The sequence below is a fragment of the Chrysemys picta genome, chromosome 7, assembly GCF_011386835.1.
Source record: "Chrysemys picta bellii isolate R12L10 chromosome 7, ASM1138683v2, whole genome shotgun sequence".
In the NCBI taxonomy this organism is placed as follows: domain Eukaryota; kingdom Metazoa; phylum Chordata; order Testudines; family Emydidae; genus Chrysemys; species Chrysemys picta.
The window spans coordinates 116,672,618-116,687,788 of NC_088797.1; the positions used below are offsets into that span (position 1 = coordinate 116,672,618).

The 15,171-nt window shown below is 41.5% G+C and overlaps 1 protein-coding gene across 7 annotated transcripts in view; it reads left to right on the forward strand.

Annotated features, from left to right (window-relative positions):
* ABLIM1 (actin binding LIM protein 1) overlaps nt 1-15,171 on the forward strand; it is a 314,331-nt gene that overhangs the window by 30,290 nt on the left and 268,870 nt on the right. Inside the window, exon 2 of one of the 7 annotated variants that reach the window (XM_065552429.1) lies at nt 2,053-2,108. The exons of 5 other annotated variants lie outside the window; for them this stretch is intronic. In XM_065552429.1, coding sequence (XP_065408501.1) covers nt 2,108 — 1 coding nt within the window. In that variant the 5' untranslated portion in view covers nt 2,053-2,107. Of the gene's footprint in view, nt 1-2,052; nt 2,109-15,171 lie in introns of those variants that run through there. One more of the 7 variants, XM_065552420.1, reaches the window with a different exon arrangement.

Consider the following 15,171-nt stretch of genomic DNA (forward strand, 5'->3'; position numbering starts at 1 on the left):
TGAGATGTGGAATCAGGGATTCGAACCCAGGTTTCTCTCCCACCACACCGGTTTGTGCCCTAACCATCAGGTTATTGGCTATTCTGGGCAGGGTGTCTCTTAATCTGTCCTGCTGAGGCTATTCCACTTTGTATAAGTAATTAAATAGTCATTGGAGCAGCAGGGACTTGAAGATGGGTCTCCCACATCCCAGGTGAAACATGTCTTGTTCAACCCGAAACGAACTTCTTCAATTTGCCAACATTTTTCAGCATTTTCAGATTTGTTTCCACCTGAACAGGTTTTTCCAATTTTTGGAACCGCTGCTGAACCAAAAAATCAGTTATTTGCCCAGCTCTGTTTCTTCCTTTTCAAACCCCCCCCCCCCCCCCCAATTGCTATGGGACAAGATCAGTGCATTTTTGCCATAATAAATATTGGGTGGTTGTGTTTGCTAGGTGTTGAGGAAAATCCTGCTTCCATGTGTTTTAACTTAAAAAATGACCATGAATAATGATAATAAATATTGTGGGTCAGATCCTTGACTTTGAGTTTTCTTTGTGGTGATCCAGTGGTGTAAAGTAGTCTAAGGCTGTTCTAAATTGCCATCTGAGTATTTCCCCTGGTGTATGAGGAATGAAAAAGAGCTGGAGTAGCTAGTTCTATGCGCCTCTTACCCCCTCTCACAGCCCTGAAATAGAAGGCATGTCTGAGATGCGGCCAGGGGGTGTGGCTGGACAGCTGCTGAACTCTGGTGATCCCTTGCTGCTAGAACAGCACCTTGGGGCCAGTTGTAGCTAGGTATAAATTAGAGCAGCCCTGAGGCTGCTCTGAATTGCACTAGGGGCTGAACTTCCCCCTGACCAGACCTGGGACAAAGGGTGTATAGAAAGGTGATGTACACCTTGTCTACACTTGCAGCGGTGTGTGGGGTATATGTAGCTACATGTTGCAGTGAAAAGCAGGCTGCATCCACATGGAGCCACACAGGACAATGAAAAGCTTTGACAGGGAGAGGCAGCAGGGAAATGTTCCAGCAGCTCCCCCCGCCAGAGCTTTTTTCTGCTGCCTGTCCCCTGCCAGAGCCTTTCCTTGCTGCTGGAGTCTTTCAGTGCAGCGGGGAAACCCTCTGGCAGCGGGGAGGCAGCCTGGAACTACACTGCTAATAGCAGCGTAGATGGGGGAGGCACTGCTTGGGCGTGTAGAGTGCTGTGTAGGGTTATACCCTAAGGCTCTGGAGTGTCTTTACTCACCTAAGCAGTGCCCCACCGTCTACACTGCTATTTATACCCATGCTAGGGGTGTGTGCAATGTATGTACTCTGCACACTGCCGTAAGTGTCGACATAGCTTTAGAGCCATGTTTGCCTCGCCTTGAGCCTTTAGCTCATTGGCACTCAACTGGACCTGAGGATCTAGTCCTTAGATATTTATTTATATCTTCAAAGCACTGCATAGGCATTAACCCTCGCAGCACTCTTGAGAGATGGGTTTGAGACCGAGAGGTGAAATGACTTGCGTAAGACCACACAGTGAGACAGTGGCAGAAATAGAACTCAGGCATTCAAGGGCTGACTCCTGATCCTTCTCAGTCATAGACCATGCTGCCTCTTTAACAATGACCAGCCTGTTGTTTCAAACTATAATACCTTCATATTATATGCATCAGGAAGGCCTGAGACCATCTTCCCTTGCAGGGCCCAGTGCTGTAGGTTAAAATTGCCTGGTATCCTCTTAATCTTCAGTTATTTGGGAGGAGAATGTGAAACCTCCATGCATTATTATAATAACCTGATGTGATAAACTGTTTATCGTATGTTGAATCATACAGTAAACAGTTTACTGTATAATACATTGTATGTATGGTAGCTTTGTTATAGTCTATGGAACATAAAATCAATATTAGGAGATAGTTTGTTATATAATTACTGAAATGTAAGTCGATAAATAGCCATTGGTTAGTCAGAAGGCAGCATATAGTGCTGTAATTTGAATTGTTTCCAGCAGTCACCTTGGTTCTCTCTCTCTCTCTCTCTCTCTCTCTCTCTCTCTCTTTATTTATTTATTTACCTAGTGCAAAAAGTACCATACCTCCCATCCTAGTGAACTGACAGAACGTTCTGCTGACCAGTATGTATTGATTGCTATTGTGGTTTGGCAGTGTGATTTATGTGGGCAGCCAGAGTTCCTTGTTTTTGCTGTATGTAACCATTACAGAAACCAAGAGCAGCGCTGACCTCCAGGAATTCAAATAGTCGCAAACGGTACAAGTGGCCTGGGGGAGAAAGAGTCAGCAGTAATTCCTTGAAAGTCTTTTTCTGTGGCCCTGAAAAGTCACAACAGAGAATGTGTAGTGACTGTACAGAGGAGCAAATGACTGATTTAGAAGGATTTAATTTACACATTACACCATGTGAGGAGAGAGTAAGGTTCTGTGAAAATATAGAAGGGAAGGGAGGGGAAGGACTCAAGATATTTGCTTCTCTGTTGGTGAATTATTTTCTTCCTTCACATCTGTTGTGTTTCTTTAGAGGAACAGAACCAGGCAGCTGATCTCCAAATAGAAGACAGAAAAACTCTCAGCATTTAGATTAAAAATTTAAACAAAGAAATCCAGGATTTATATCTATCCAGCCTCTGCTGCCCAGGAAGCAGCAATTGTAAAGGAAGATTATTGTTATTGATGATGATGCATTTCTGTGGTATATATTACTATGAGCATGGAGGGAGCTGTTCTTCCCCTCCCCCGTGCTCCTACATATCTTGATAAGGAGAAAGGAAGAACCATCTCTGTGTCCCTAATATTGGCCAAACAGACTAGCCCTGCTCAGTCTCCCTTCTTTCTCTCATGCACATGTAACACTAACTTGCTTCTTTCAGTCCTCTTGGCATTGCAGCCTAGAAATCTCCAGCTGACTTGTCCTGTTTTCCTGCCAACTCGGTAATTTCAGTGGCAATGACAGAAATGTAAGGGTTTCTCTCTCTCTATGGGGTAAGGAAACTTGAGCTGGAAGGCAGTTTTACAACAGTACATTGCATAATGCCGCACAAAACAAAATGCAGTTAATGTGGGGGAGGAAGAGAAACCCTTATTATTCAGTGTGAAGCTATCTCGGCTTTCCAACAAAGATAGTTACCTCCTACCTCTTCAGTTCAATGAAACACACTGTAAATATCCCAGAGATACAAGAACATAATTGGGAAATCATCTTTAATCAGTGCTTTCTTTAGCAGAAGCCAGGTAATACAGGAGATAGGCTGGGACTGGGTTATTCTGTCTTCCCAGCTGCTTAGACTAAACCACCCAAAATGACAATAGTATTCTGCACTGATGATCAAAACACTTTTGGTCAGTTTCTCATCTCAAGTTATACTGGTGCAGATCCGGAGTAATGCCAATGGATTTGCACCCGGGCTGCTGAAATCATAACCTGTGGGAAGGAAGAGTGAGGAATCAGTTTAGCTCCAGTTACTATTGTGTTGGGATCTATTACTGCAGAATATAGGTTGATGAAAATCTCCCAAATGCTTTCCCTACCCAAGGTTATACCAAGGAATGGTGGGACTGCCTGCTTTTCCCTGTACTGTCTCTTTATAAGTGATACTTTGGAAGATTTAATTTTCACACCAGCCACAAGTCTCTCATATGATCAACAAGAACAGACTAAGCCTTTGCAGTGATGCCTGTCTAGCGTTGTGCATTTGATAATGCATAATTATAGATTAAAATCATACTGAGCTTGGTTACAACCTACAAATGCTATATAAAGCTCTTAGCAGCTGTTATCAGAGATTGATTACTATTGGGTAGGAAGTACAGTAGAAGCAGAAAATACTTTAAAGCTTTGATTCCATGGTGACTCAAATAATCTGTGTTCAAGTTAAGATCTTTCAGGTGTATTTTTAGGAGACTACTCTTTTTAGGTTGCCTATATGAGCTGACTGTGTAATTGCACCCCCAAAGGCTCTGACTGGGCAGATGTGCAAGGCACAAGTACACTTTAACAGCTTAAGGAGATGGTCTACTATAGTCATTCTCATTTGCAATGTACTTCATGATGCTGTTGCTGCCATGTAAATAAAATGGCAAGTTGTCTTCAAGCTCACCCTTCTGTGCCCTTTGGGTTCTGTTCATGGCTGAATTGTGGACTTCATACATGACCTTGAGAAACCCCTTAAACCGCTCTGTTCCTTATGATGGGATCTAACCAGCGTGGTTTCTGCAGAAGAAAATGCTGTCTCACTATCTCTCAGAATTCTTTGAATGTGTGAGTAAAGTAGTGGATAAAGGAGAACCTGTTGATATAATTTAGCCTTCAGAAAGGTCCCACACAAAAGCCTGCTAAAGAAGCTAACTGGTCCAGCGGTGAGATGCAAAGTATTATTATGGATCAAAAACTGGCTAGGAGACAAAGGAAAGAGCAAGATTAAATGGCTAATTTTATCATGGCTAAAGCTTAACAGCAGAGGTCTCAAGATTCGATGCTAGGTGGGTCTTGTGGTGTTTAATAAATGTACTAATGCTCTGGAAAGAGGAGGGAGCACCAATGTACTAAAACCTTCAAAGTTATGTAGGTTAGTCAGGACCAGAGAAGACTGAAAAATTTCAGAAGGACCAAAACAATGCTGGCAAATTGGTAGCTTGAGGGCAAATTAAATTAAAATTGATAAATGCAAAGTAATGCACATTGGAGGGAAGAACTTGAATTGCTCATACATCTTACAGGGTTCTAAATTAACCATATCGACTGAGGCAAAGTTGTTGCGTGTCATTGTAGACAGCTCAACGTACAGCTGCAGTCAGTTTTGGATGATGTTAAGATGCATAAAGAATGTGATGGTGAATAATACAGAAAATATTATAATGCCTTTATATAAATCAATGGTTTGGCCTCATCTGGGATATTGTGTGCAGGTCTGGTTACCCCATCTCAAAAGGGGTAATGCAGAACTAGAGGGGTTCAGAGAAGGGTGATGAGAATGATCAAGGGCCAGGAAAAACTGTCCTGTGAGGAGTGGTGAAAGTGACTGGGATTGTTTATTTTAGCATGGAGATGAATGAGAGGGAACATGATAAAAATATATAAAATAATGAATGGTAGAGAAGGTAGATGGGAGCTTCTGACTCCCTGCCTCATAACACAAGAACACAGGGACATTCAAGGATGTTTAAAAGGTGGGAAATTCAAAACCGATAAAAGGAAATCCTTTTTTAGACAATATGTAATTTGCTGTAGAACTCAGTGCCAGAGAAAGTCACTGAGGCCAAGGAGTTAGCCAGATTCAGAAAGGGATAAGACATTTACATGGATATCAAAAATATCCAGAGTTATAATTAACGATAACATTTTTGGAGGGGTATATTAAACCTTGTGCTTCAGGGCTAAAGCCAATCTCTAAACTATCAGACTGAGACCTATTGTGGAGAGTAGGTTATCCTACATATGCCCTCTGTGGGGTTCTTACACCTTTCTCTGAACATCTGGCACTGGCCACTGTCAGAGACAGAATACTGGACTAGATGGCTCTTAGGTCTGATCCAGTGTGGCAGGTCCTATGTTCCTTAGTGTCCCATTTGTAAGATGGGGGATGTTAATACTTACCTACCCTACAGGGGGCATTGGAGGCGGAATTAATTATTAAACTCTTTGAGATCCTCAGAAGGAAGGTGTATCTAAGGGTAAAATATTTATTACACTTAGGGCAATGGCTGAAATAAATAATAGGGCATAAGCTGTTTTAGAGACTTGTAGAATAATTAACAGAGTGCAATGACATTTATACCTTTCACACTGTGCAAACCTGAGATGTATTTTCCTTAGGTAAATCCACAAACAGGATAATGAGCCTGTCCAGGCCAATGCTTTTTTGGGAGATTAGCCAGTCAGTATTTCCCCTCCCACCCATCATTCTCATTTTAGTATTTTCCACAAGAGACTCAAAAGATTAAGGAACTGTCTGTGAATCACAAAAGGAGCAACCCTGGAAAGATATTTTGTTGCAGAAGCACTTTTTGTGTCACGCTGAATGTACAAGACTTGTCACTAGAGCAGGCCTTAGAAGAATAGCCTTCAGTATAATATTTTTAATTTGATTAAAGAGCTCTGTATGTTGTATGCTCAGTACCTTGAAGGGAAAAGCATTTGCTTTTTATTTTAAGAACATCGTTTAAAATCCACGAGACCTTTAAATGTATATATTTTAAAAATACTTTCCTTTTCCTTTTCTCCTACTAGGTGCCTGGAGTTATTGCTTATTTTTAAAAATGTCACTCGTCCTATTTATTATTTTGGACCTATGCGGTGTCCTGTGGAACACTGTATAGGTGTTCTGAACTTTTAAATCCAGGGTACAAGCAAGCTTCCAGTAATCCATTCAACAGTCAGTCCTCTCTGATGAGAGCATGACAAACAGCGTTCATACTGAAGTCACTGAAATAATGCAGTAGTATACTTCAGAGCAGTGATTTTCAACCTTTTTTCATTGGTGTACCCTTAAAAAATTTCAAATGGAAGTGCAGACCCCTTTGGAAATCTTAGACATAGTCTGAAGATCACCAGGGGTTTGTGGACAACAGGTTGAAAACCACTGATCTAGAGCATGATGAGGAGTCTTGATGGAGAATTCTCATTGGGGATTTGTCTGAAATTTGAACATAGTGCAAAATGTAATGCAGCAAGCATGTTAATCACCATAGTGCAAATATTCCCCAAATAGGGTTCTTTTGAGAGATTATGAAGAACAAAACTAAAAGAAAACCCCCGTGGATGATTCCCACTCTGTGTATTTTGGTTCAGGAATGCAGTAGAGTCATGGTACATGCCTCCAACCCCCAAATAAGTCTAATCTTTTAAGATTTTTCTATAATAGTTATCACCATAGAATGAAACTGATGTTGTCCCAGTGTAGTGCGCAAATGATTTGTCTTTCTACTGCTTCCGATTATGTTAGACCTTGTGTACCATAACAGAAAGCGAGAGCTCTACTAAATGTACCTCTCTTTTTGTATCAGTTCTTTGCAGGTTGCATTATACCAGAATATTATAACCAGTTTCAAACTTGTCTTCTGACAAGATAATGTATGCAGTTCTCAGCATTTGCAAGATAGAGAAATCAGTTTCAGTAGTTCATTGCGCTGTCTATGTGCCATTGTCAAATAACCTCACAGATTGCAAAAACCAGCGCATGAAACAGACAAGTGCAAAGTTTTTTTTTGTTTTTCTCCATTTGTCCTTTGAAGCTACATTTCAACTGAGATGTATAACTGAAGTCTTGTTCACTTATGGCCATTACATTTCCTGTGATACTTTTTTGCAAGAATAGAGCTGTTAGCCCTGATATTTTCTTGACATTCTAATTTGTTGTTCTGCCTACCAAAATTATTTGGGTAGTTTCATTGGGATACTACATTGCTTCTGTATTGTTGCCACACGCTGTTACATAGCTGCTGTGTTCCACCTCAGGGATAGCCTCATTTCAGTGTTTTGCAAAATTATTCCTGCGATTATAGGTCCAATCGTGCATTCTTTTCTTAGGGAGAACACCCATTGAAGTCGAAGTGAGGATGAATGTAAAATTGTCGTCATACATGCAAATATAAGAACATAATGATTTTGTCTGCCCTTTGGGGATTATCTTCCTTTGCCATTGTAGCATTCTTAAGAGAAAGGAAAATATATATGTGGCCTCCAAAGGAAAGCTTCACCCAGCTTAAAGAAGTAATGCAATATCCAGGCTGAACTTCTTTATTTTCAGCCTTAACAGCCCTAAATCTCTTTTACACCACATTAGAATGTTTACTATATGGCTACCCACATTTGGTTCCCCCAAAACATTGACACATTAGGAATGTGTCCTTGATTATCTGAATATGATATCAAAAATATTAGAAGCACAGAGCTAGCAGCCCAACCTTAAAACCAGAGATGGGCCTGGAGCTGCAAAGTTTAGATCTAGGCCTTAATTCCCCCTTGTTTGGGGGTGTTCAGATGTAGGTTCAAGGTTCGGGCCCATCTCTAAAAAGGAAATAACCCCATGGTATGACAGGCTAACAAATACAAACCTTCTCTGGTATAGTCCTCAGCAGTACAGTAACAAATCACTCAAGGCCACTTAGTTTTATTCCAGCTGCCAACCAGTTCAGATGACTCGCTTCCTGCTATTCATCAGGCCCATGCAAGGTTAAGGGGTCTGTTCCCAGTACTGTAAAATCACCTCGCTTAGCTACTTTTTCACGAGAAGAGGGTCAGATGTAAATGGGACCAGTGATGGGAAAGTGTGAACTCTCATCCATCATTTCAGTACTTCAGAGAAGAGTGAGAAAATGACTAGAGGGCTGGCAGAGGCTGATTTCCCAGGAAAGATTTATAAGAGCTAAATATAATTTTGCCAACTGATGATTTAACTGGGGAAATCAGTCTACAAATGTTAGCTGGTAAAAACCAATTTTGTATAGCTCAGTTTAGTATTGAGGAGCATAACTAAGGTTAGGTTACGAATAATGGGGTGAAATTAATAAAGGGAAAAATCGAGGCTAAATATCTGAATTATTATACTGTGAAATAGCCTTTCATGGTAGGTGGTGGAAGCCACCGTGCTTGGGACTCTTACCAATGAGATTGCTTAATGACCAGTGTCTCACAATACCAACATTTTCACTGGCTCAAAGGCCTTTGGATCAAGTCCTTTAACAGTAAATATTTGGTTCCAGCTGGGGAGGACCAAGTCAGTTCCTCCTTTGCCCATCCATGATATCCACCTGCTCTTAAAGTCTTAGCCCCCTTTCTGTCCTTTCCCCTATGACTGACCATAGCTGGAGAATTTTCACTTGAGCTCCCAGTTCTTTTTTTCCTCCCTGTAAAGGTGCAGGCCTCACCCCTGCGGTGCCTCCTGCTGGTCATCTCAGGGAATTAGCTCTCCAGCCCTCGGAGCGCTGCCTCTGTCCCCCGTGTCCCTCCCAGACCCAGTGCCCCTTTACCCCGGGGGCTGCCTCCTGGCAATACCCCCACCAGTCTCTATGGGTCTCCCCTCTCTGGGAAACCCCCAACCCTCTAATCCCCACCTTGCCTCAGTCTAGGCTACTGCCAGTCATCATCAAGCCCCCGCTCACTGGGGCAGACTGCAGTGTAAAAGCCACTCATCATAGACAAGGGGGTTTGGACCTGCTGCCTTCCTTTACCTCCCAGTACCTCTATGGGCCTTGGAGCAGGCCCTGCAGCCTGGGGAGTTGTCAGCCTGGAGCTCCCCTGCTCCTCTGGCTCTCCCCAGCCCTGCTTCACTCCCAGTACCCTTTCTGCAGGTAGCCAGGCCCTGCTCTCTCCCAGCCTGGAGAGAGACTTCTCTTGGGCTTCTGGCTCACAGCCTTTTTATACAGGCCAGCTGTGGCCTGATTGGGGCGTGGCGCAGCTGCGGCTGCTTCCCCAATCAGCCATCCCCAGGCCCAGCCCTCTCGAGGGCTGCTTTTAACCCCTTCGATTTTAGGAGCGGGGTAGCCACCCCGCTACACTCCCCTTGACCCAATAAGCTATCTCCTCTCTTTGTAGTACTCCCTTTTAAACCTTCTTCTAGCTTATGATGGATTTGGGCTGCAAAGTGTTTTGTCACCATTTGTATGAAGAATGCTGTATATAATAAACGATCAGATTCTGTATGGTACGGACAGAAGGTATGTCACTGTAAATCAGTATATCTCATTGATGGAATCACATTTTCTTGTCCCGTCAATACATCTTCTTCAGCAATGCCTGAATTCTGTTAATGATATTGAGTAATTCTCTAAAACAGGATTCTAAACTTCAAGGCTCAATCAATTTAAAGGTAGAAACCGCTTAGAAAAAATAAAAAATGCATAAGCAAATTTCAGTTCATATGAATTTTCAGAAAATAAATCCTGTTGGAATTGTGTAATGTGATATTTGTCCTCCTTTGCCTTTGGTTGCCGATCAGTGCCTATGTCAGCATAGGCTCTATTGCATATTGATTGTATAATGTTGCTTGCACTAGAGATGGACTAATTGAATTGGAAATGTAGAATTACCTCTGATCATGGGAGTGATTTCCTTTGCAGGGGAGAGGCTACGGAAATTATGCATTACAGAGGATTTAGGTTATCTTCTCTCCAACTTTTATCAATTAGGTAAAAAGAAGGGGGAGGAGAAAGACACGTTTATATACCTACTTCTGAAGTTACTTCCACTGTCATTCATCCTACATAACCCCTGCCTCTGTATCAAATGGATAGTGTTCTTCACTTCCTGTCCTAAAGTGCTGGATAAAATTGATGTGTGCTATTGAACAGCTACAACACTGCATGAGGGAGTGGGGGGTGATTGCATTTTTGTGGCGGGTGAAGTGGCTTTCTGTTTATATAAGGACAGATGGGAGTGCCACTCGCAGAGTGCCTGCAAGATTAGGGTGATTGTTCAGTTTTGTTTGTTTAAATAGTTTGCACAGCTCTTTGGGATCCACCTGGATGAATGGTGCTTTGAAGATTACATCATGCTTTTATATCTGACTTCCTGTCATTGCATTTTGTTTCTAACTTAGCAACAGAGGAACAACTCCTCAGGACAGTTGGGACTGAAAGAGTTAACTCATTGTAAGTGTATGTAAAATGTCTGAACTGGATACTTTTTGGCATGGCTAATTATAACTAGCACCCAGAATTGAGATTTTGTCTTTATTCCATCAAAATCTAGAATACATTAATGAGCTTTGCAGGTATGGGAAGTTCTGCTTTCTTTCTTTTCGCATGTACAGGCAAAATTAATCCTTATTGAATAGTAATTCTTCACTACTTTGCAAAATGCACCAGTAGATAAATAAGGGGCTTGGGGACAGAGATAGAGAAGTGGATTGTAGTCAAAGATTCATTAGTTGCCTGCTTAGCTGGGAGTTAGATCTAGTGCATTAGAGAACAATACTGTACTTGGTGTTCATTTCTCATCACTTTGTGTCAGTGTAATGTTCCATTATTCCAGTTAAGGCTTCTGAGTCATTGACATAAATGAAAGGTATGAAAACTGTCCAGGTATCATTTAGAAAGGATCTTTGCAGCACAGGCTATATAAGTGTGCAGAACATTCAGAAGTTTCTACTAAAGAGGTTTTAATGCAAATAGCATTTTTCTGCAACTTTCTCAGAGTAACCCCTCCCAACGTTTTATTTAACTGTAACTGCAATAGTGCTTCTATTGTGTAAACTCAAAAGCCTGCTGGCTTATGTTAAAGCTGTGTATGTCGAAGATTACTTGTGAACTACCTACCACTTCTGCAAGCTATTTTATTTGTCACTGATGTGATCAGACGTGAAAGCACCAATGAATATTTTAACATGGAGTTAAGTTTTAAAAGATCACAAACCAAACCAATGTAAAACCATGTCACGAGTCCTAAAGGAAAAAAGTCCACTAAATGAATGAATAGATTGGTTCAGTTAGGGAATTAAAACATAGGAAGGCTGAGGATGATTCTCTGGACTCTGGGCTGTCGGGTTAAATTAAGCCGATATAGCTTATGGGCCTTTGTGCCTTTAGTGACTAAAGTCATCTATCATGTTTTAAAAAAATCATATATGAATGAAGATGTACAGTTCTAATGCTCATATTTTTAAGGTCTTCTTTTCTGATGTTAGAATGCACTTCATTGCAGCCCCACCGAATCCCCCTCCTAAACATTCTGGGATATTAAACAGTGCTTTTGTCAGCTTGGCATTCTTTCATTCCAGCAAGATTGTAGTGGATTTGCCACTTACTGACTTTTTAAAAAAATAATTGGTGGCTCAGAATTAAAACAACTGTGACTCCCCTAGTGCTTTTCTTGTAAATCATATAGCGACTATCGTGTCTAATACTATTGTTCAAATCTGCAGTCCATCCATCTGTCTCTCAACCTGACATTACGAGAATTCTTTTGCATTTTTATCATGTTTTCCCTTTGAAGATCTCAAAGTATTTTACAAACATTAAGTCTCACAACACTCATTTGAACAAGCTCAAATGGTCAGGTGCTTTAGATAGTATTGTAAGGGGCACTATACAAAATCCTAAGGTGGGTAGATAGGAAAGTAGCAGTATCCCTATTTTAGAGATGGGAAAACTGAAGCACAGGAGAGGTTAAAGGGACACTTGAAAGTTGCATTTCCATCCGAAAAATTGTTACCAAATTGTATTACTTGTAAAATTGTTGTAACTGATAGGGAATGTTGCAAAACTATGTTTTTTCTCCTTTTTTTCCGGTTTGTTTACTTTTGTGCATTTGAAAGCAGTTTGGCCTACATTCTGAAAAGTGCCAACTAATTTTGAGTGCCTCAGGTTTTGGGTGCCCAGCTGGAGGCACCTAGTGCCTGATTTTCAGAGGTGGTACCCAGAATGTCTTAAATCATGTAAACCAAGAATTCTCCATATATAGAATGTGTCTTGAATGTCTGTGTTTTCCAGTTCCGCTGACCACCTGCCACTGCATTCCTGCACTATATTGTACTACTTGCGTTGTGCTGTACCAGTCTGAGCGCCTAAAGTGTGAGCCCTTGGAGGCAGGGAACTTGTCATATTTGGCATAGCTGTCCAGTTGTGCTGTACCTACAGTGCTACATACATAATAACACATATCGAATAAGCACAATAGTGAATAGCACAATTAATAAAATTATGGCCTACATATCTGAATCTCCTAGTCTTCCTCTAAATACTTCCTGTGTAGGTGAAGCTTGCGCGCAGTGGGAATGTGAAGTGCTGATCCCTTATTGAATAAGAGACTGGTTCTGGGTAGTGAGGACAGCAACACATCCTTGGAGCCAGTGTTCTGCTTTCCTTATCCAAGGGAGAGTTAGTGGCTATGGTGCAGTTTCATTTTTGTCTGTGTGGTAAAATGTCTGAATGGCTTTGTGGCATGCTGCAGCCCTTCTGCTCATAAGTGAGTTTGAAGCTAATAATGTCAGAAATATTTTTGGTGCGCTTCCATGTTTGGAAAAGCTTTTACACTCTGATAGTAATTCCAGTGGAGTACAACTGAATGAGGAAAATAATAGTGTTTTTTTCTCTTATGGCTGCATCATACCAAATATAGTTTTCCCCTGCCCCAGCTTCTTTTCTTTTCTTTTCTTTTCTTTTCTTTTCTTTTCTTTTCTTTTCTTCAGGAAAACCCATCTGGGAACAGTTCTGTTGTCAGCCCTTCTGAGCTGTTTTCTTGCCCGTTGACCTGACAAGAAGTACAGTAGACTAGAAAGATGTTTGAGGATACAGAGAACAACACACGAGGCCAGAGAAAGGCGAACATAAAATTAATTCCCTTAAACGGAATTTATCTGTTAGTACAGCCCATGTTTTAACTATAGTTCATAGATTCTAGGACTGGAAGGGACCTCGACAGGTCATCGAGTCCAGTCCCCTGCCCGCATGGCAGGACCAAATACTGTCTAGACCATCCCTGATAGACATTAAACGGTTACTCAAAAAGGCTGCTGTAAACGTTGCTAGGTCTAGGAATTGATGTTGACATTGGTCCTGTCCGAATCCTAATTTAAGAATTGCAAAGGTATCTGTTTAATTTTCAGTGGCTCTTTGCTATTACAGAGTGCATGCACTAGTCAATGCAGTGCTTCAGTAACCCTGATTTGTCTGAGATTAAGGCAAAGTTGGGTTTGGCTTGTTCTTGAATTGAAATCTAGGGACTGTAAGAAAAGGGATGGTTGCCTGCAATTCAGCAGGTGGCACTTTTTCCTTGGATTCAGGACTGAGCCAATGCTCTGGTATGATGTTAGTGAGCACTTTGATGGTGGTGCCAATTTTTGGGAGGGATGAAACATAAAACCAAGGGCCTGGCTATATATGGTCATTAAAATCCTAAAATAGCTTCCACGAGAGGAAAGAAATTAATCCCAGAGTTTTGGCCAAATTCTAATTTTTGTCCTGTCATTTTGCTCGCATTAGATTAAATCAATTCCCTAGGAATCATCTCTTACAGGAACTGTCCTGACTAAGTACATCTCCATTAGGAGGTGTATATTGTGTGAACGTATGTATGTAGCACCTATGTGCATGCACTACCTGTGCAGGTCATGTACACTATTCACCAAGGCAACTGATCTTTATCCTCATCTTTCCATCTGCATATACCCTCCCTGTCTCTGCCTTCTTGTGCTCTTCTCTTAAAAGAGATTGAAATTCCTGTATATTCCCCAGAGGCAATATTTTATCATCTTTTCATTAATGGAAACAAATCCAAAGGGATAATGAAACAAAGGCCTGCTCTACACTAAGGGGTGGGATCAATCTAAGTTACGCAACTTCAGCTACGTGAATAACGTAGCTGAAGTCGACGTACTTAGATCGACTTGCCGTGGTGTCTTCACCATGGTGAATCGACTGCTGCCGCTCCCCTGTCAACTCCGCCTGCGCCTCTTGTGGAGTGGAGTACAGAAGTCGACGGGAGAGCGCTCAGGGATTGATTTATTGTGTCTAGACTAGACACGATAAATTGACCCCCGCTGGATCGATCGCTGCCCGCCGATCCGGTGGGTAGTGTAGACTTACCCAAAGACAGTCTCAGAATTCAATAGCAGAGGCAAAAATTGTTCATGAGTAGAAACAGTTCCTTCAATTATGACATGAAGTTCTCAATTTGTGGCTTCAGACAGCTTACCACACTTTCAGGATATAGATTTAACCTTGGACAGCAGTTCTCTGTTATTGTCTTTGGCACCAGTTTCAAGCCCTCTGAATGTGAAATGCCCACTGCTGAGTTCAGTACGGGTCCCATGCAGGAGACCTTCCATGGTCAGATGTAAGGTTTCAATAAAGGTTGCAAAGTGCTTTGAATCTCTTGAGACAAAAGGTGCTGTATGTGGAAGACACACAGTATAGTTCATGCCAAAAAGTGGATAGTTGATGTATTTTCTTTAATGCCACAGCAAGAATTGGTTTTCTTCCTCTTGCATCTCCCAGATTACGTCTTTAAAATGAGACCTTTCAGACTATCCTACTATGAAGGTTGTTTAAATACTTTTAGGCTTAATAGCTTTTAACAGGGTCCCCACCAGAGACGGTGGGTAAAACAGAAAGCTCAATCATTAGTACAGATAACGAATAATCATAATAGTAATGATTGTGTAGATCTGTGCTGAAAGTGACCATATGCAATGGTTGCTGCTACTTGGTTTCTCTTGCTTCATGTAACAGCACTGGAAGGAATAGATG